Here is a 22,462-nt window from a genome sequence, read left to right as displayed (position 1 = left end):
TCCACCATGGCTCCTCCTCCCCACCATGGCTACTCCTCCCCAAACACATCAAAAACTATCCCATAGCAAAAAATAACACCGTAGGCCGGGGGGATTGCTATGATCTACCGATTTTGTGGGTTGGATTTGCAAATGTGTGGCAAATGGAGGAGATCGGCGCGGGGGGGAGTTCTACAGAGAAGAACTGAGAGAGAGAGAGAGAGAGAGAGAAAGGGAAACGAAGAACAGAGCACAGCGCAGGGGCGAACGGGTGCTTATCCGCACCTTTTCGGCCTAGACCTGGCCGAAAACGTCTTCGGTCGAAGCCTGGCCGAAAAGGCCAGCTTCGGTCACCGGTGGGCCGAAAACAGCCCAGTTCGGCCGCCTAGCAGCCGAAGCTACTATTTTCGGCCGGGCCCCCGCCAACAGCGAGTTTTTGGCCCAAGCGCGGCCGAAAAGCCTACTTCGGCCATGGCCTGGCCGAAAACTCCCTTTTCGGCCCACTCCTGGCCGATGGGCTACTAGTTTTGCGTTTTTTTCATTCTACGCTATAGTTTCCGAAATTGCTACAAAGAACATGATAGTTTTGAAAAAAAATCCTGGTTGCCTGCCTGGCTCCTCGGCTGTTGGATGCTCGGAGCAATCGGCCTTCTGAATAAAATTGTCCTACCCCCGCAAAAAACAAGAAATAGTGAAACTGCCCTAAATGTACTATTTGAATGCAGCACGTGTGTGAGTATGTGCGTTTGTAGAGGTGAGTGTACGTGCGTATGTATGAGCGTCCGCGTCTGCACTGTGTTAAAAAAAATGAAAAGAAGAAGAAAACATGTAATAACCTTAGTAAAGGAAAAAGGATCAAAGGGCAATGGATGATTTGGGCCTTCTGATGGGCCAAGTCAGCTTGGCCCATTGCATTGTAAACATGGTCAATGTGCACCATGGACCAAACTCACCGTAAGATATTATTTGCATGGGCCATTGGTGGTAGAAGCAAGACACCTTACATACAAGTGTGTTAGAGGGCCCATGCATGAACTTTAGTAGCACCTCTATTAATCATGAAAAACTTTAATAAAATTAGGAAGCACTGATACTGCATGCATTTTCTTTTTCTTTGCATGAAAACTTCCAATGTATTCATCTTCAATCACGACTGCATGCATTTACCCTGTCCCATCTAACTTTTTGGATCAAACTTTAATCCAAAAATGGAGAAACTAAAAATACGCGCATTTGATCTCAATAGTAGCAAATTTGAATTTGTTGTCAATGGTATTTTAGAAAATACCATTCAAAGAAGTATTTTTGAGTTCTTTTTTGGTATGTCAAATATTGGATTCAATATGCATTTGCAACTTCGGTCTATATGATACATACATGTTGTCTTTATATTCTTGTGATATACAAAAGTTTTTTAAATTACTATTGACATAGAAATTTTGCTATATGTGAAGAACATAGCCTAGAGTCTGTAAGATTTTGGTATAATTCCAGCACTTCAGATTCGGCAATAATATATTTGTAATCTATGCATACAATGTACTAATCGATAACGGGTTCACTATATATATGCAAGGACTTAACCAATCAAGTTTCAAAAAGAGTCAATCTGGTTTTTAACGATGATGAAAACCATTTCAGAAATTACTCAAGTAGCAGTGGTCCGATACTCCCATCAGAAATCAGAACGGTCATGTTTCTTCTGCCCTTGATAATTTACACGTACGGCACATTCGTACTCTCAAACTTTTCCCGGTAAAATTCACACAGCACATGCTGCTGCATCGCGCGCACGCAGCTGATCATCAGCAACCGACGGCGGCGGACGGGCAATCAACGGCCAGCTCACAGGCTGGGCACCCTCTCGGCGGCGCCGGAGATGACGGTGAGCAGGTTGTTGCCGAAGGGGTCGCTGAGGTGCGCGCACAGGTTCTCGAAGGGGCCCTCGCCGGTGACGTAGGCCTGGATGAAGAAGCCCAGCATGGAGAACATGGCCAGCCGCCCGTTCTTGATCTCCTTCACCTTGAGCAGCGCCGCCTGGTCGGGGTCGGTGGCGAGGCCGAGCGGGTCGAATGGGCCACCGGGGTGGAGCTTGTCGTCAAATTCCTGCCGGAGAAGTTGACCAAACCGTTGGTCAGTACAAGGACGCCTGGCTGCGGCAACGCATATCTATGTTTCAGGATACTGACCAGCCCGTTGGTGATCCTGTAGTACTCGGCGCCTCCGACGAGGACGACCTCGGCGACGACGGCGAGGATGAGGTTGATGGGGATGCTGTTGCCGAAGTAGTTGAGGGTGTTGCCGTCAAGGAGCAGGGCGCCGGTCTGCAGGATGTATGTTGTTTATGGCACCGTGAGCTCAAACTTCCAAAGTTCTGAATCTGAAGCCGTGAGAAATGACGATCTGCATTCAGCAATTACCTTGAACCAAACTGCCTCGGGACCGCAGTTTGCGCCGAACTTGTTGAGCGCCTCGGGGATGATGAATCCGGCGGCGCCGAGCATGGCCCACCTGGCATGGATGAGCTCAAAGGCCTGGTACCTGCAGCATTGAGGTGTAGAGCAGGATCGCTTAGTCGAGAGAATATGTTCTGAAATTTGACAGAACACTTCACAGATTAGTCTATACTTGCAAAATGCAGATTACTACTGTCTGTACTTACTTGGCGAAGTCCTCTGGCTTCTTGCCCAGGCCAAAAGGATCATAGCCGTAGCTGCAAGTCCAAAGGGAAAGCAAGCAATTAGTTCAGATGGATATCACTTATGCTTACATACATGAGCATTTCAGTTATGTGAGAACTTGTGATGTACTCCATGCTGCTAAAGGAAACAGTATTGTGCTTTGCTCTTGCAGAGCTATGACAAAGCATGACTGATGTGTATGGTGTGTAGAGTAAATGGAGTTGAGGCCTATGACTTACTCTCCGGGAACCTCTCCGTTGAGGTACTCCGGCACCTCCGACCGGTCAAGGAGACCGTTGGGCAAGTAGATCCTCCTGTCAGGACCTGAAACAAAATAGAAGACAGATTTAGACACACACGAATATTCAGAACTGAACAAGTTACCTGATAAGAGTGAAATCTCAGCTGAGAGCCCGTCAGATTTCTTTGTACTCACCGTACCACTTGGCGAGCTCGTCGTCGATGCCCACGCTCGAGGTGGCCACGGGGGCGGGCTTCGGCTTCGGGGCGGGCTTCTTCTTGAAGCGATCAAAGAGGGAGACGATCTTCTGTGCGCCAGCAGTTGGTGCCGCTGTGGCGTACCTGGAGGAGCCGGCGAAGTTGAGCCGGGTGCCGAGCATCTTCGTCGGAGCGAGCGCCGCCATTGCCTCGAGCCCAAAGTTGAGGGAGAAGGGGCGTGCTCAGCTCAGCAAGAAGGGAGGATGTGATGGGTGGTTGTGGAGGGAAATGTGGGGTAGTTTAAATGGTTGGAAATGAGGATTGGAGGATGTTGTGGGCCCATCAAGGATAGGCCAAGGGGGCTGTGATTGGCTCAGTATTCAGGAGGGCTATCTGTTGCTTGGGCCTGATTGGGCGGTATGTGCTGACTTGGCAGATGAGGGTGCTGATGTGGCACCATTAGGGCCGCTTGCTATCTCGTTTATCAGGAGCCATGAGATACCAATTGGTCCAAACATAACAGATAGGGACAGATATCCAATGAGAGATGGAGAGAACCAAGACAAGAGTTCCAGACCACCCCCCCCCCCCCCCCCCCCCCCCCCCGAGAGTTCCATCACAATTTGACAGCACCAAATCAGGCTCAAGTTTTAACAGATGAGATGAGGAAAACCAGTAACAGAACATAAGCCGACATGTACAACGATCATAAAAATCTTCATCGGTTCGAATTTTCTTTCTTAACTACCACAATGTTCAACATTTCCAGAATTTCAAACAATCCCTATAGCATAATGTCAGAACCCTACTTGAATACAAACCTACTTACAAATGTTCAAAATGGGATATTAATGTGACACGGTAGTCTCTATCCAACTAATCACCATCTAAGATAGCAAATAGCAGCAGCCATCTGGTGGTGCAGCTCAGTGCCATTTTTCAATCTGTTTTGAAGTTGCGGTGGCAAGCTTTTTGGTGTTTACAACCAACTCGTCAAACAAACCGGCAATGGTGTCCCTGGAATAGAGAAGAGGAGGAAAGGGTGAGCAACCATGGAACAATACACATTCTTTTGCATGCAAATTGAAGTTATCTTCCGGGTGTGGCAAATGCCATAAGGTAGCAACTTGACGAATTTCAACCATGAGAAACAAAGATTAAGTTATGCGAAGGTGATATAATACTTAGTTTCCTTCTCATCCCAAACAGAGAACTTGCACAGATCTTCAAGATTTCAAAGTAAACATCAAATCAAATTATGTTCTATTTTAGACTACAATTTTCAGAAATGTTGGCATATTAGTGCAGTAAAACACATGTGCATTAACTGAGAGAGGAATGAGTAGTGTTGGGGCCTCAACTTGATTTTTAACCATGACAAAACAAAACTGATTAAGTTATGTCTAATACGAGAAAAAAATGCAGTTTTTGTTCATATAAAACAAAATCTCAAACAATTAGTGCTGAAATAGCTCAAATTCTGAAATTAATACTAACAAATCTGTTTTCTGTAACATCCTACCAGGTCTATTTATTCAAAACCCTCATGCTGTCAGAAATAGAGTAATAGCACAGTTTGATATTGTAGTTTATGTCAGAAGTCACGAATGAGATGCTATTTTTGTTTGTTTTTGTGGGCATAGTTACATTATGCGTACACGAGATACTTGGATGTCACTTCAAATATCCCACTGTTGCACCTGTTACCATCCTGATAGAGAATGAGATTGTGAAGAATCTGCACTGGTCCTCTAAAAGCTCGTGGGTTCAGGCTTCAGGGATTAGGTTGTGTGATTAGATTCCTCCAGGCAATTTGCACCGTTTCGGCCTTTCAGGATCGTTTTCAACAAGACACGACACAATCATTAAGTTAGCATTAGTTCCCATAGAAATGCCATTTTACAATGTTTAGTGAGGAACACAAAAAAATTGGTGTGGTTTTCCATGGTTTGCACTTATCGCTAAATATTTCCACTTCATTTTAGGCGTTCAAGTAATCAAGTGTTGCATGCCTATAATATGTGTATAGTTTATGAGTCTGGACGAAACAAGTAGTGCTAATAGGGGTGTTCAAAAATGGTCTCAGTTCAACCAGTCATTAGTGAACTATCGCATATAAATTTTCGAAATGGCACCACTGCTGACATCACATGGAAAGAAGGAAAATGAACTATGGCTTCACAGCCGGTTTTGGACGTGTTGGGATCAATCCGTACTTGAACACTCTTAGGTGCTAATATGTTACGGTAAAATAATATAACTATAAGGTCATATTGTAATGCCAAATGTGGGCCAGGATGGAGCTTAAGTTAAAATAGATTTGGCTCTGGCATGGAATTGACCACTCTGTTCATTTTCTTCCTTTTGTCTTTCACACTGCAATACTGAGTAAAGCTCTTGTTCTGGGGTATTCCAGTCAAACTGCCAATCACCCCAGTTTGGATAACTATTATGTGGGAATGCTTGAAGATATCTTTTCATTTCAAAGCATAAGCAAAGCTTGTTTAAGGTTCTTTCTCCAATCTCATTTGGTAAGCTACGTATTTTAAGTTCAAACAATATCAATAAAAAAAAGATACACAAGTCAGTTTTCTGTTGTTCTTTTAGCAACTACTGGGAGTGTTTGTTTCAAGCCAGTTGGTATAATTCCACTTTACCCTCCAGATTGCTCTTCTTCCAAATTCACTTACATGACCAACTGTAACTAGAGTAAAAACTTCAAAGATAATAGATATTACAAGGTTAGGCAACAAGGCATAGCACGTATAGGAATGTCTGTTGCACAAATCCCTCTAAATATTTCATGCCCATACAGTACTTACTTAGGCAGATTTGGAGTTTCCTGGAATATTTTACCAACGTTTGAATGTCTTTTCTTTTCATCACGAGCAATTCCTTTGCCCAAGCCATAACCAAAACCAAATCCTATACCGCAGCCAGCTCCAACTCCGAAGCCTAAAGTGAGTCCAGGAAATCCATAACCTAATCCTGCACCTACATTATTCATGAAAAAGATAAAATTATACAGAGTTCATTAAAAAAATGAGACAAACAATAGGGGAGGGAGGAGATTCCAATGAATCAATGAACTGTATATAAAAGATGGATTAGCTTTGGAAAAAAAAGAGCTCAACATTTTTACGCATTAAAAAACTTGTCGGTATGCCATCTTAAGCTTATTTCAATGCAAGAAAATAAATATGCAAGCATTCTTCTACCTTATATTTCTGATAGCAAACGACAAGGGAGCAAAAGAATAGATCTCACCATGTGATATACCATTCAATGATCACACTTTTAACAACTACAAAACTTTCAGAATTTATAAATTTCATACAAGAAATATACCCAATTGAGTATGGCATATCTATAGTTGCAACTATAGTTTGGAGAGAAGAAACATTGTCTCAATTTGTATAGGGGCACACTATACAATTACTGAAGTGTTATTCAGTAATAGCTAACCACTTGAATAGATCAATATTCTTGCTTGCATCGTCATGTTTACTTCTTTACACACTACATCGACAATTATCTAAAGTAACAAAGTAAGAAAAGTTAAAAGTTTTGATTGCTCAAAATTTTAAAATGGGCCCCTGTTTAATAATACACTTTGAACAGCACTTATAATACATTCCTTAACATTTACAGAAAATAAAACTACAATAATTTTCATACCATCGATCTTGCCTTAATGATATTTTAGCTATGTATGCATTGGTGTCTCTTGTGATGATGTGAATGTCTTGGATGACACATCTTAAATTCTCAGAGTTCAAGTGGCCAGCAAGCTATTCAGTCTACACTGTATTTGTCAGAAAGTTTAATGATACAGGCAAGTGGACTATCTGGGCGCAGTAATTAGGATAAACCTTGGCTAAACCGTCAGAAGCCAAATTGTCATACATCCAAGGCCAATGTTGTTACACCACTTGCCAAGCCATAAGTATCTAAAATTACTGCCGACGCATTAAACAAAATTATCCCAATCTGTGAAAACATCCCCATTAAGAAATTTGTGTCATATATGCCTATATACATGTATGCCTCCCTAATGAGGCTGCTCTAACCAGATGAGTCCGAGAGCAAACCCTAGCCCTGCTCTATTAAACCCCATCATGACTAACTTCAAAACAAGTCACAATCTGAACAAGAACTACTAGCAATTATCAATATTTTGAACCGTGGAGGACAGGAGCATCTGAACCTGGCAATAACCATCCAATCAACCAACGAGACAGAAACCAGGGCACGGAAGCGATATGGCGCTCAAGTAGCACAATCCGCCGAATCAATCAGCCCGCCAAGAGCGCAGGGTAACGCGGAAACAAGGAGCTGGAAAGAAAGGAGCACAAAGGTTGAACTGTACAGGAAGGGGGAGGAGGAGGAGGAGGGTTTTACCGCCGAAGAAGCCGACTCCGGCGCCGGCGCCGCAGCCGATGCCGAGCCCGAAGGCGGGGCCGATCTTGCCGAGCTCCCTTGAGGTGACCTCCGGCAGCCTCCAGAGGAGCCCCTTCTCACCCCCGTTTCTCTTCGCCGCCCCCATCGCCTTCCCCTCTCTGCTCTCCTCTCTCTCCCTGACCCGGTCGTATAAGATTTTTTCCCCTCCCTGTCGCGTTTATTCGTGTTGAACTGAAAGGGGTCAGGACCCGGGGTCTGATCCCAGATGACCCGTTGGGGACTCTGGTAGTCTTGTGTGACTTTTTTTTTTTGAAACACTTTCAATCGATTTTCCTTTTATCAAAAGAGGGGGTTTCCTCCGATTTCATTAGCGAAACCATCAAAAAGATATCATATATCACAAATCCAGGCCATAATCTATTTAATCTACCAGAAGCTAGACAAGTTCAAAGGTTTAGACGACATAACAGAACACAATCCACACACTACGGGGCGCAACCCGCGGATTGAAAGCAATAAACAAAGTCTAGACGAAAGCAACATATGCATAGACATAAATCGCTGAAGAAGTCAAGATACACAGGTAGCTCACATCCATCGTCGCCAGATAGACGAAGGAAAGATAACCCAACGCTTTTTTTAGTTTTCCAGCCTTTGCACCCCTGATCTTTAGTCCTGCGACGCACGATAGATTTCATTTGTCACCCGCTCGATTATTTTTGCCCCTAGCATCAGTAGCTTTTGCTTTGGGTTCTTTATCTGCAAAATAGATCAGTAAACTATCCAGTTGCACATTAGCCTCAAAAGAATCATGGATCGTGAATTTGTTTTGTTCTAAAGACAATAGCATTCCTACACTTCCAAATGGACCAGAACATAGCAGAAATTCCAACTAAGATTAGTTTTTTTTTTCAAATTTCTGAAAGGTTTTTGGCCATACATTCAACAATCATCCAACCCACTGGGAGTTGATCCCAAATGACAAGAGCACTTCACCAAGCTCCATATAAGCCTGGTAGCAGAACAATTAAAGAACATGTGATCTATACTTTCATCTTGTCCAGAGTAAACATACTCTTTTTTGCTTTCCACCCCTTTTTGATTAAACTGTCTTTTACGAACAGTCAACCAGAAAAACATTTAATCTTGGCTTGATTTTTTTATTTTCCACAAAAACTTGTGTGGGAAACCTGCATCAGATTTGACTAGGAAAAGATATAGATTTCACAGGGAATTTTCTATCATTGGTAAACATCCACAAGGGTTTGTCTTTGCCTCTATACATTCTAACCTCGTCACATCTAGTTTTCAGACTAGCCCACAGCTCAGCCTTATCTCCAAGTAAACTTCTTCTAAAAGTGAAATTATCCCACCCCCTTTCAATAGCCTCTACAACAGAAATATCTTGCTCAAAGTTAATGTTGTATAAACTGGGGTAGGCCTCCTTTAGAGGTTTGGAACCTACCTACCAATCTTCCCAAAACCTAGTGTTCCTCCCATCACCCATCAGCTTCTTAACATGTTGATAATAAAGATTTTTAACCTGCACGAGGCTGCCCCAAAACCGAGAATCTCCTGGTTTTTTCCTAATGCTAGAAATGCATTTGCCATTCACATATTTGTTAAGTAATATATCGATCCAGATTTCTTCATCAGTTTCAAGTTACCAAAACCATTTAGCTAGCAAAGCTTTATTCATAAGCTCTAGATTTAAGATCCCCAATCCCCCACCCCCTAGGTTTTTTGGGAGGCATCAGGTTTTCCTGTTGACTAAATGATACTTCTTCTTGTCCTCATTTTCTTGCCAGACCAGTCTAGCTTTGAAGAAATCAGTTTTTTTCTAGTTCCAGCAGGTAAGGGATAAAAAGACATCATATATATGGGTATGTTAAATAGGCAGGACCGGACCAAGATCAATCTACCTGCTATATTTAATAATCTCCCTTGTCAATAGGCACATCTTTTTTCAATTTTCTCAGTAATAGTCTTCCAAAACTTATTCCCTAGCCTCACATCAGAAACAGGTAAACCTAGGTATTTCAATGGCATTTTCCCAAGCTCACAAGTGAAAATTTCCCGATATTTTTCTGCTTTATTAATAGCCTCACCAAACAAAATATCTCACTCTTGCGAAAATTAATAGTCAATCCTGATATCTACGCTCAGAATGAATTTTAAATTTCTAGCACTTTCTTCATCATCTTGTATAAGAAATATGGTATCATCTGGATACTGAAGCATGTTCACACCATTATTACGAAACTCGAACATTACCCCTTTAACAAAACCATTTTGTTTGGCTTTATCTAGTATGATGGCCAAGACATCAGCAACTAAATCAAATAGCAGGGAGACATGGCATCCCCTTGTCTCAACTCTTTATGACTCATATCATTTACCTTGGCTCCTACATGTCCCACAATCATAGTGTGCATCACCAAGTCACACCATTGGTCAGGAAAATTCTTTAATTTCAACATTTTGTAAACAAATGGCCATTTTACCTTATCACAAGCCTTCTCAAAGTCCACCTTGAATAAGAGTGCACTTTGTTTTTTTATGATGGATAGTATTTAGGGCCTCATGTGGCATCATCACCCCTCCATAATATATCTCCATTTAATAAAGGCAGTCATGTGGCACAACTAAGGCAGTTTGTGTAGGGGAAATATTTGGCTTGATCACACTGCTCAATCTGTTCATCAAAACTTCAGTAATGATTTTAAAGCTAACATTGAGCAGATAGATTGGACTAAAATTTTGAATTGTCTAGCATCTTGCACCTTAGGCACCAAAGTGATTATTCCATAATGGGATTTCTATTTTGTGCACCTCCTTCCTTAGTTGTGCTCAGTTTTGCCCATAGCATCTAACTTTCCTCACCTTTGCCTTCCACCACTTGGCCCATTCTCACAAAAGCCCAAACGGAGCCTTGTCGTCAGGTCAATGCAGTTGACCGCTACATCCTCATCAGTTACTGACGTGTGGGGCCTCAGTTCCTTGGACATGTGGGCGGCGAATGGCATGTGGACTGTGACCATGACCGCTTATGACGAGTGGGACCTGGGCTCGGTGAGCTATCACTTTTCTTTTGCCTAAAATAGCCCGACCCTGAGAGAGCAGCCGCATCCCCACCCAGCCATCACCGCCGTTCCCGTTGCAGTCCCACCGCCGCCATGCCCTAGCAGCCCTGCTGCCCACTCCGACCGTCCGCCCGAGCTCTGATGGCGAAGCGACATGGTGATACATCGCATCCCACAGGAACCATTTGATATAGTGGGCAACGGGTACGTTTCTAATCGAAACCCTAGCAATTATGATTAGTCGATTGAATGGGTGGTTTATTTGTTGTTCGTTGAGCTGCTCCGGTTTGCAAACAATATCGACATTTATTTAGGATTGGATTCGTGATAGTGGCAGCTAGTTTGAAAAAAAGAAAACCTTAGAAATTAGGATCGATGACGTTGATTTGTGAAATGTTGCCCAACTAGCCACGGGTAGGCTAGAAGAATAAGTTTATGTGTTTGTGTGCAGGTGGTTAAGCCCTAATGTATTTCTTCCTATAAATTTCTTGCTTCCAATCTTAATGAAAACGACAAGCAATCTTTGTCACCTCACCATGAAAAGAAATCCTTTGTTGATTTCTAACCTCACTGACATCACAACATTCATGAAAAAACTTCTTTTCGCGGGAGCATGCAAGAATATCCACTTGCATATGAAATGTGATAACTCTCGTATCTTCTTTCTCTAGCCAGCATTTGTCGTATAGGCTATAAGGAAATTGAATTGCATATAACTGTGAGCATACATTGAAAGGGGGCGCATAACAAAACATCAGATTAACTGAAGCAATTTCTTTCACCAGATTATTTTTTAAATACAAGCTAGATTGGAGTTATTGTCATTCAAAATTAATCTAATTAACCAGTGCAACCACCTGGCCCCCCATAGTAGAACATGTTGCCTTGGACCTGAAGCTGAAATACACCAGTCCGATAGCATTGTTTGTGGCTCTCAAAAGCATGAAGACTACCCATAGGAGGATCATAGCCTTTACCATTCCTATCAATATACTGAACATTGCGAAAAGATGCTGCTGAATTGCTTCTTGGCCAATTCCCGTTGCCCATTGGTGGACTAATCTCCCCGGAGTAGGAAAAAGTACTTCCTACCCATTCTATATCGTCGGCATGGTCTTGCATGCCATTGAGAAGACTTTTTGGCCAATACCCTACTGGGCTAAGATTATTGATATCATGTCCAAAGTGTAACCACCAATCTCCATCTTCTTTACTCTACAATATCAATGTAAAAAGATAGTTACATGACCTGTCAGCCACAACAAAACATACTTAAATATAATGGCAAAAAATGCATACTCCCTTCATTTTGAAAACATAAAAGATGCTTAATTTTTTGAAAAGTTCAACTTTTCAATTGACCAAGTTTACAGGTAAAGACATCAATATCTACAATACCAAAAGTATCATTAGGTTCGTCGTGAAATAATTTGTAAAAAAATATCCATCATACAATATATTTTTCATATTTTATCAATTTGGTGTTATAGATGTTGGTATTTTTCTATTGAATTGTTACTCACAGAAATAGTCGAGTTTTGAAAAAAATGTATTTCAAGATGGACATAGTATTATTCTGGCTTCATTTGGAAGTCGATTTTTGGATACTTTGATGCTAAATAATAATATAAGCATGTGCAAACTATTACGTAATCTAAAAAAAGGATTATGTCTGTATGACTGGTAGAGTTACCGTGTTTTGAAAATCATACCTTAAATATCTTCAATGTAATATTCATGTGTCCACGAGATGGCTCCAAAGTATCTCCAGGAGTAATAGTAGCCAAGTTTACAGGTACAAAGCCGTCACAATCCAAGTTAGAACATCCATTCTTCCTATCAGCCTTCCGTTCAAATTAAAAACACATTTCAAGAACATATCAGTTAAATGCAGTCTTTGTATTATGAAATGAAATTTGTAAATTGATCACATCATACCGTCCAGTATACGAAGAAATGTGTTTTGCTATCACCATATAGATCTGGATCAATCTGTAAAAGGAAACAGGTTAACTTCTTTATAAATGGGTGAACAACGTTAATCCAGACCATGAATATTTGCCGTGAGGTCTTGAGTTTGCCGCTAGGATTGGCCAAGGGACATAAAACTTTGAGTACAACGTCTATAACTAACAAACACAATATTATGCAGCAGCAGCTTGAGTTCAGAATTATATATGTGTCTGGCCGACTCACAGAATTGTTCCTCTAGCTGCGCAAAAGGATTAGTAATTTTTGATCAATTAGTTAGACCCCTCCTTTCCATGCACATGCAATACCAGCGGGTAGGTGATAGTCAAAGGCATGCATGGCAGTGGGAGAGGACTTGAAGCACGCGTGCTATTATTTTTGGCTCTCGATTTTAAAACTTTATATCTTTATAACAAAAAGTTTAAATTAAGTTATGTTTTCACATTTGTGTTTTTGGGGATGAGAACTTTCAAATAAGATTCATTTTGAATACGTTTTGTCAAAATTTGAAAATAAACATTAAGTTTCAACTCTTGAAACTTAGTATGAGAATCTCGAATTTTGTATCTATCACTGACAAAAAAATGTCTTACAATTTTATCTATAAAACTTGGTAAAAATGAGCGAGAAGATCGCAAGTTTGAGTTGAGAACTCAAAAGTTTCGACGATTGAAACTTAAAACTCACTATGCTCTTAGAGCATCTCTAGCAGACCCCACAAAAAGCCCCGACCGGCAAAATAATCGCCAAAGTGCGGGTCGGCACGGAAAATCCCGCCCGAACAGACCCCGCAAACGTGGCCGGCCTGTAAAATTTTTTGAGGGGCGCGACAAAATCTTGACCCCGTGAATACGCGGGTCCTCCTCCCCCCCGGCCCGTTGGTGCCCTGCATATAGCGGGAGCGATTGATGGGGAGGACATTTCAGCCCGCACTTTTCCCCACCTACCACCTCCCCTTTCCCTCTCGCCCCGCCGCCCACGATTCCGGCAAAAGTAGCCGGCGGGATCACGCCGAAAGGCCGCCACACGCACGAGGTTGCCCCCCCCCCCCCCCCGCGTTGTGGGCCAGTGACAGTGCTGCGGCTAACTTCGGACACGCCGAAGCACCCCGGATGGGTGTTCTTCAAATGTGAAAACGATAGGGTACGTGTTGTTTTCATTCGGCTTTGACACCGCATTCTTTGGTTAAATTGCGATAGCTCATTTCGAATATCATCATGTGTGTAGGAAGACGGATGCTCGTTTTGGTATTGGGAAGGCGAATGCATTGATTTATTGATAGAAAGAAACTTAATAGACGTTCGTGCACTTCTTAGTAGAATCGAAGGCAATGAAGCGGCTGCATGTGCAACTAGAGGGGAAGCAACGTCTACTTCTTTAGAACCAAAAAAGAAGAATGAAGAATGCAAAATCAAGAATCCACAGATCAACAATGAATGCATGGAGAAGATGTTGGTCCAACTAGTGGGAGCAGTTATGGAAGTTGAAAATCTTCTAAAATGCATAATTGTGATTCTTGTTTTCTTTGGTCTTGCTATTCTAGCAAAGATTTGGTGATGTCCTATGTATGCAATGTTGTTGAAAAGTAAAGAAATGCATTATCTTGTGTCAAATTGAGATGCAAATTTAGAATTTGTGGGCCGGCGGGAGCGGCGCCAGACCAAACTTCGCAAAGCCGACCCGTAAAAAAAGTATATTCCGCGAATATCCTTTTATACAGGTTTGTTTTGCGGGATCTGTTTCTGCGGCCGTCCACGCCGGCCCGCAAAGTCATTTTTCCACGAATTGCATACACGTTTTGCAGGTCGGCGTTATATGGGGTATGCTAGAGATGCTCTTATGCAGGATCTAATTACTTTGCGAATCGCGAGTGTGCCCCTACACCTTCGTACCCCTGCGAGTTTTTGGCATGGCAGCTAGCAGTCCAACTCGTGTCGCCATACGAATGCAGCTGTTGCGTAGTACAGTAAATGAACGGAGGCAAAGGCTTATTTTTTGTATTCTTTCTCTACTTCTTTCAAATACTAAAATTCTCATCATCATGAAAGCCTTGACCACACCTGCCAACGAATGACCATGTCAAGCCTAGCATCAATGCACGCATCACAAGTCACAAGTTCTACATCACGTGGTTGGCGGAAGACATCGGTCCTCACTGCGGGAGCCACACGATATTATTGAGAGGTTGCACACATGCATCTCAGTTCTCAAAAAATAAAATAAAATATGCAGCTAATTGAACAAGGCCGTAAAATAGACAAGTAACATATACATGTTACTAGTTTAACTTACTTCCCACTATGACTAGTCTAAACGTGAGTCCGCTACACAGCAACAAATTTCTTGTTTTCAATTGAAGAAAGCTGTAATTTGGCGTTTGTGACATTAGTTGATTCAAGCAACACTACTGTTTACAAACACTGTTAAAATGGTCGAGATAGAAATTGTTGGAAAATATTCTTGCTAAGAAACAACAGCTATAGGAATAGTCCAGTGAAATTTACACTTTTACCATATATACTATCTAGGAAGATGACACAAACATTTACCCAGCTAGATTTCCTCCATCCTTTACATTTGGTATTTTTTACCTGTTATTATCCCAGGTCTCTAATTGTATTTTATTTATTTATTTAATTATTTTATTACCTTTTTATATATAAATGGTATAGGTATTTTTTAGCCAAAAGTATGTTTCCATAACACGTGAATATATTTTGGCATAAGTCCTTTCATTGCGTGTATTAGTTGTTGGAATTGACCATGATTTTGACAACCAAAAATTGATAGCCTTGAGGTTTGTGTCCCCACATAAAAAACATACATTTTCATTTTGCCATGACTGATTTTCACCATTGATTCTTGCAAAAATCTCCATATAGAATTAAATCTGTAGATCGATTATTCGTAATTAAATCTTGTGTTCTCTTTGATCATTAATTGCATTACAGTTCATGTATTTGATTAGTGTGCTATTTTAGTACTAAACTAATAATTAAATTTGATTTTTGTGAAAATTATATTCAAAAATAAATGCACCTGCATATAATTTTACTCTATATTCATGTGCCTTATTTGTAATCTACTTATGTCTCTCTTCTACTCTTCAATGTCGGCACTTTGTAAACAGATGCTTTGGTTCTGCTTATTTTATCGCATCGATCTTGTTTTGCTTTATTAATAGTTTAACCTGGTTGAGATGATTGTTTAGCCACTTCACATGGTTTTTGCTTATACCTTTACTATTGTAGTCACAACATCTTTTCACTTTCTTCATGATATATGCTCTGTCGCACACATAAATTAGTTGACGGAGATCTCTAATCCTTATTACCCAATGCCATGTAATCATTACGCATGCATCCATCTTTGGTTGTTCCTAATTCACATCTTATTTATTATTGCCTTTGGTGAACCTTCCATATTATCGAAATACACCTTTTGTGAAAAGCATTATCTTAAAATAAATATATCTACCGTATCATTTGAATTTCGCATTCACATGTTTGCATCTCTTATTGTCTTCTACTTATGCATCTTCCTCTACCATGTGTGTCTTTCTTCCATGCTACGTTGTCAATAGAAATTGGAAAGAAAGAGCACCTTAGTGTGATCTGATCGTCTTCTTATTTCTTTTGAGGATTTTTTTAAAATATCTAAATCTAAAACACTAGTGACGTATAATAAATTTGTTTTTCTTCCTCAATCCATCTTATATTTTTATTAGTGCAATGACATTCTTCCAAGATGCATGCACAAAATTCTCATCTTATATTCTAGCTTTTCAACATTGCTTATATGTTTATTTGAATGTATATTGCCAAAAAAAGTTGCTAAGCCATTTTTATTATTGTTTCATCACATTAATTTTTTTATATTTTAATTTAATATAGTTTGATTTTTTAAAAAACAAATGCATTGTTTTGCAGAACACATCTATACTTTGGTGAATTTTGGGCCCCGCACAAAATACTGTTTTTACATTCGTTAACATAGGCCCAAGTCGTACATGTGTATTTAATTTCCCTAGTTTTCCTTTAGTTCCATGTAAAGGTTTTGGAGCTATGATTTGCTAGTTAACATGGATGTACATGCATGATAGTTAACTTGGTTGTGCATCCATGCGACATGCTTTCATAACAATCAGATATTGGACTACGGAGATCCGGCAATTCGATTGCTATGTGTGTGTATGTTCTGGAATTAAATTCAAACACTTGAATTACCCTCAGTTTGCATGCATTGTCAGATCAAATCTAGACCCACTGCATGATCGACAACTTATGCTTAGCCATTATGGACTAATGAGGTGAGTTGTTTACCTTATGTTTTCATAATACAAAGATACCTGAAATGCATAATTCTGAGGCATCCTTCTTCTATATGTCTAATTTATTCAATGATATATATCAAACTATTCAAAACTTTTCATATCATCTTTTTGCACGTGCTCATGACTAGTATTGCTAATGAAGATTGCAAGATAGAGACGAATTTTACCTCCCATCCGGATATAACTTGGTTCGACGTTTGGCTGTCAGCCACTGAGATATGGGCTGAAATTGATTGGCCCTTCTTCAAATTTGGAAAAGCATAGACATCCATAGTCGCTATAGTACCAACATATGCCGCTTCACCTGATTGATATGCACAATACTGTAGACAATGTTGTGAGTTAATTTGAAGTTTGAAATAAACTACTATGTGCTGGATAGCATTCCTTGAACATATATGCCACATAGATGGACCAATTATACCACATTATTATTTTTACATACTTCATTATTAATTTCTAGATACCTCAAAGCAAATCTTATGAAAAAAAAATCGCCTGAGCACATATATTTTCTGTATAAATGGTATATTGCAAAAACTATAGGTACAGGTGATATTTTTTAATACTTGTATTAGGTCCTTGAATCCTTTCTAATTAGTATTAGTTACCTGAGATTAGATGTAGGTTAGTCGGACACGCCATAGGTACGAAGTGTAGTGTGGGGTAATTGTGGTCAGGTTGATGATAAGCTAGAAGATGAAGTGACGACCCCGAATGCCTGATCTAATTTCTAGGGTGGATACACGCTGACTATTGGACGTAGAAAAAACAGTCAATTGCTAAAAAGAAACTCTCACTAGAATTAGAATTTGTTATCTAGAGCTTGGTTTTGGCCTCATGCTATGAGCATTTGCCCCAACGCTGATTGGACACATGGGTAATTCTATGAAGATTATCTATGTGATGCTCTGGATAATAACAAGAATCATGCATAGTTGATGCAAAAAAAAACAGACATACTTAAGAATAAGAGTTATGCAAGAGACTTCCAGCTGACAGTATTAAGGCATAAAATTGTGAAGGAAACAAAATAAGATAAGCATTTAAAACTTACGTATGGTATTTCTTCCACTCCTTTGATCGAAGCCTCTGCTCTCTCAGAACCTGTGCGTGTGACCTTGGAACTGCTATTCAAGGATGGCATTCGTATGTGATGTCCTAATCTCCTAGGATACTCATGATAGCTTGATGTTGCCGAATATGATGCCCTAGGATTTAAAGAAACCACACAGAGTACTAGTGCCAAAAGGCGTACCACATGTGGCATTTGCGAGCGTGATTGTGATCTGCAGTGAGTTTGGTATAGAAAAATCGCCTACAAACTAACAAGTTATAGTGAGGAATTTTGTGTTTACCACAAACTTAAATAGAAGATTGATATGCCTTGCATCCTTTGTTTGGAAGTATTCATTAGTGGTACATTCAAGACATATCTTGCAGACAGCAAAACAATTAATTAATTTGATAAATGGAAAAGAATGCACTATATGCCATGTTATCCTCGGATGTAGGAGTATCTTTTTTTAAAAGGCATGCACTGTATTTGTTAAAGATGGTGATATTTTATGCAATCTATTTGTGTATATATTGCATACATTTAAAGCTAGTATCTGACTAAATCATCGTTGATTCTCTAAGAAAATTGCAAAGGGAAAGCATTTATCCCATCGGTTGGTTCGTCTAAATTGTTGTGCTGGCACAATCTTAAATAGAAGATTGATATGTAGTATTGATTAAATAGAATTTATAGCATATACATGGCGAATATCTTTTAATCAAAATTTTCTTATTTCGAGATATGAAAGTTATTTTCCTGAAATTCATTCTTATTTGAAAGATATGGAAGATCCTAAAAATTATCTTATTTGGTAAGTCTATACATTAACAAATAAGACAACAAAGAGTAAATATTCGCCCTTGTAATTCTTATGGAATTATATTAGAATTCCAAATATCGAAAAGTAACTTAATTTCGTTGATTCTTCCATACCTTGAAATTAATTATTCTTCATTACAATATATGCCATGTAATATCTTCCATCTCGACAATGATTAATTTCACTCTTTAGAAGATATGGCCCAAGTATAGAATGATTTTTTTCATAAAGATGCAATAAATTAATGTACTACTCACTTGGCTGGAAAAATATATTGCATATAGGTTTGCGAACATATATTTTGATGCTTCTATAGAAACACATATATACAATCTTTCTCCCCCTCTGTCTCTCTCTTCCATGAGGTATATATCTTGTGTGTTGCGCGCACACATCTCTCTCCCTCCATTGCTACATCTTCACATACTCTCTCTCTCTCTCTACATTTCATTCATGCACGCAGGAATTCACACATTGTGATGTGTTCAAATATTGTTTTGGATTGGATCATGTAGAGTTATGGTTGGTTTTGTTGCATCTGACTAATTAATAATTATGAAATGCATTTAGATTTTCATTTGAGTTGGATCATGTGAGTTTGAGTATGTTGTGAAGTACTATAGACTTGGTATTCATCTTGGAACTAGAAGTGGACGCGCGCTTTGCTGTGCCCTTTGAGTATATTCGAAATTTGTCCAACGGATTTTTTTGGCTATAATGGCACATGATACCATTTAGATCCGGCTTTTCCTTTTGGAAAATTCTTGAAGGATGGAGAGCACAGCCAACCCATTTGCCTACGCATTTTTTCTTAAAGCAATAGTAATATAGACTAAGTTCTTTGTTTCCTCTGGATCATTGCCTATGTTATATACTCCTCGGTCATTACTCAACAGACAACAGATATCTGCAGAGATATATCCGAACATGCTAACATCTAAGTGACATTCTCTTAGGCAAATGGCAAAAACAAACATATAAATCGTACCACGAGTAACATATGACTATAACTGTTATACTTCTCTTACTAATTATACAACTTTTATCTAAAAGGAAGCACAATCCTTTTGTCGCCACTCTTCATAGATATACCACCTTTTGGACAGGACTATGTTGTTTAAGATTCAGACAACCTTTCTAACAACCAAAAACCTGCTAAAGAAAATAGCACTACCTCCATTTCATAGTAAACTGTCCAATCTAATAATTAGCACTATGCAATTCCAGGATTATAATAACCTAGAAAACGTGCTGGTTCTTTCAATGGCAACTATGGAACACAGCTGGTTAGCAAATATATACTCTCTCCATTCCCTTATACAAGGCCACAAACTCAGATTACAGGTACCAAGGTAAAATTCAATGACTGCTTTGCAAGCTAATTTTCTTTTCGTTAACCGGAATCATTAATATGCCTACATGCATGCAAGGAAGGATTGGGAAGGAAGTAGTATAGTGTCATTATGACTACATGCATGCAAGTATTAAACAAGTTGCTAGTACGAAAAAGCACCATTAATTTTTGCCTCGATTACTGTTAGTGGCCTTGTATAGATGCAAAATGTATTTTTCATAATGGCCTTGTATAAGGGAATGAAGGGAGTATTATGAGTTAACTAAAGCTAACATCTGATTCATGATGCTAATTAATGGGGTTAATTACTATTACTCTCTTATACTCCATCCGCCCGGAAATACTTGTCCTAGAAATGGATAAAATAAATGTATCTATAACTAAAATAAGTCTAGGTATAAATTTCTAGGACTGGTTACACTGACAAAATAATCATGCCACAAATTTCAGGCACTGATAACTAATGATCAAAAGGAGCAGACTAACAGACCGGATTAGATAAGCATGAGCCAAATTATTCTCCATTACATCAAGAAAATAATATGTCTTCTCTTACACTTCTCCATACTCAAAACTGGCCATAATTTTGTTGGACATGAATGGTGCAGTTTAATATTTCTTGAATTCCTTGCTGGAGATTAATGAGCTGCATTTCTCCTTAATTTCTTCCAACAAAGAACGGGATCCTCTGGTTTGTATGGAAAAAATAGAAATGAACAAACTTTTAAGGACCATGGGGGATAAACAAAAGGGGATAGACATAAAAAAAGTATGGCATATGATTTCAAACTTCATTTTGGAATTGTGTAAAACAGGCATGGAAACTCATGAAGAAGTAGTTCCAGAACCTAGACGACGTGAATCAACAATAAGGAAGTTCGACAAAGTTAGTTTTACCTCTGGTTAAAACCCAAATAAATAGTTTAGGAATGCAGATAAATTGCATGCACGTACATGATCAATATTCAGGGAAAAAGTGTTGGAACCGCAGGCCTCTCTCACTATCAGCTAGAGGTAGAAAAAGATACAAGACACAAGAAATTCCGGGCCAGCGCACGAACACCGCCGTGGGCGCACGCACGCCCTAATCTTTTTTATCTTTTCAATGGCTATATCGCTGGCTCTAAACTGGAGGAGCACACCCACACATACGTACGCCTAACGTGGTTTACTTTAACATACTTTCCCTGAACCACGATTTTGCCGTTGCCGACTTGCCGGAGTTGTTGCAGCTCCCGCTATTGTCGTCGTCACGGCCCTGACCCCAGCCCGCGGACCCGACCAGGCGCACCGACGCCGGTCGCACCGCCACAGACCCGACCTGGCGCACCGACGCCGGTCGCACCGTGCTCCATCACGACCCCGGCGACATACGCCGAGCTCCATCTCCGCCGGCGACTGGCTTCCCTCCGCGCCCCGCACGTCCCGCGCGCACCCGACGCGCCCGACGAGCCCGACAGCACCAGACGCTCACCGCGTGCCGCCTCCGCGTCCGCCATGGCAGCCGCCAGCGACAAACGCCGGAAGGATGTAGCCGAACTCGAGCACGGACTCGAGCACCACGGCGACATACGCCTCCTCCGAACGCCAACTGCACGCTCGTACGCGCGCCCGCGGTCCCGACGTGTTCGACGCGTCCGGTGCGCACCCATAACACGCACCGGTCGCGCCTGGCTCCCCGCCGCGACTTATTGCCCTGCACCGCCGCGGCCTCCATGCCGCCATGCAGTGCCTCCACGCCACCACGCCGTGCTGCACCGCCGTGCCACCACGCAGCGCCTCGGCGGCCTCCGCGGTCGCCGCACGTACGGCGTCATCGCCCGCCGCATCCGCCACGCGCCATGACAGCCACAGAGCCGCCCACCTCCATGGGCCGACACACGGCCCGGAGCTCCATCGTGCAGCCGCCGGCGAGCGCCGCCATCGCTGCCACGCCTCCGACACGGCAAGCACGCCCAAGACACCAAGCTCTGATACCAATTGTTGGAACCGCAACCCTCTCTCACTATCAGCTAGAGGTAGAAGAAGACACAAGACACAAGAAATTCCGGGCCGGCGCACGAACACCGCAGTTGGCGCACGCACGCCCTAATCTTCTTTATCTTTTCAATGACTACATCGCTGGCTCTAAACTGGAGGAGCACACCCACACATACGTACGCCTAACGTGGTTTATTTTAACAAAAGGTAAGTTAACACCTAGATGAGACCTTATCTGCAACACTTTTCCTTGTACCATACAAACAGTAATAAGACATTGTTGGGTGCTCCAATCTTTTCCTGGAATCACAAAATTTGTGCCGTGCACAGGGATGCCGGGTTGTATCTGGCTATCTGCAACA

At 41.0% G+C, this 22,462-nt stretch overlaps 3 protein-coding genes across 3 annotated transcripts; all 3 read right to left on the bottom strand.

The window, feature by feature from the left end:
• Nucleotides 1-1,654: 1,654 nt before the first annotated feature.
• LHCB5 (light harvesting complex of photosystem II 5) lies at nt 1,655-3,401 on the bottom strand. Its single transcript, XM_048713822.2, has 6 exons — nt 3,097-3,401; nt 2,900-2,984; nt 2,642-2,692; nt 2,400-2,520; nt 2,169-2,303; nt 1,655-2,085 (listed from the first exon to the last, which is right to left on the bottom strand). The coding sequence occupies exons 1-6, from the start codon at nt 3,302-3,304 to the stop codon at nt 1,825-1,827; spliced, it is 861 nt and encodes a 286-aa protein (XP_048569779.1). The 5' UTR covers nt 3,305-3,401; the 3' UTR covers nt 1,655-1,824.
• A 395-nt stretch (nt 3,402-3,796) lies between these two features.
• Nucleotides 3,797-7,734, bottom strand: LOC125550731 (uncharacterized). The gene is made up of 3 exons (XM_087517817.1): nt 7,500-7,734; nt 5,921-6,092; nt 3,797-4,115 (listed from the first exon to the last, which is right to left on the bottom strand). Exons 1-3 carry the CDS (start codon nt 7,642-7,644, stop codon nt 4,025-4,027), a joined length of 408 nt encoding a protein of 135 aa, XP_087373943.1. The 5' UTR covers nt 7,645-7,734; the 3' UTR covers nt 3,797-4,024.
• A 3,574-nt stretch (nt 7,735-11,308) lies between these two features.
• LOC147974838 (protein neprosin-like) lies at nt 11,309-18,199 on the bottom strand. Its single transcript, XM_087519561.1, has 5 exons — nt 17,944-18,199; nt 17,054-17,209; nt 12,521-12,574; nt 12,295-12,426; nt 11,309-11,797 (listed from the first exon to the last, which is right to left on the bottom strand). The coding sequence occupies exons 1-5, from the start codon at nt 18,154-18,156 to the stop codon at nt 11,423-11,425; spliced, it is 930 nt and encodes a 309-aa protein (XP_087375687.1). The 5' UTR covers nt 18,157-18,199; the 3' UTR covers nt 11,309-11,422.
• Nucleotides 18,200-22,462: the final 4,263 nt, after the last annotated feature.

Source organism: Triticum urartu, chromosome 4A (genome assembly GCF_056163025.1).
Source record: "Triticum urartu cultivar PI428250 chromosome 4A, HENAU_Tu73, whole genome shotgun sequence".
NCBI classification, from domain to species: domain Eukaryota; kingdom Viridiplantae; phylum Streptophyta; class Magnoliopsida; order Poales; family Poaceae; genus Triticum; species Triticum urartu.
The sequence above is the reverse complement of the archived record's forward strand: the minus strand, read 5'-3'. Positions and strand labels throughout refer to the sequence as shown.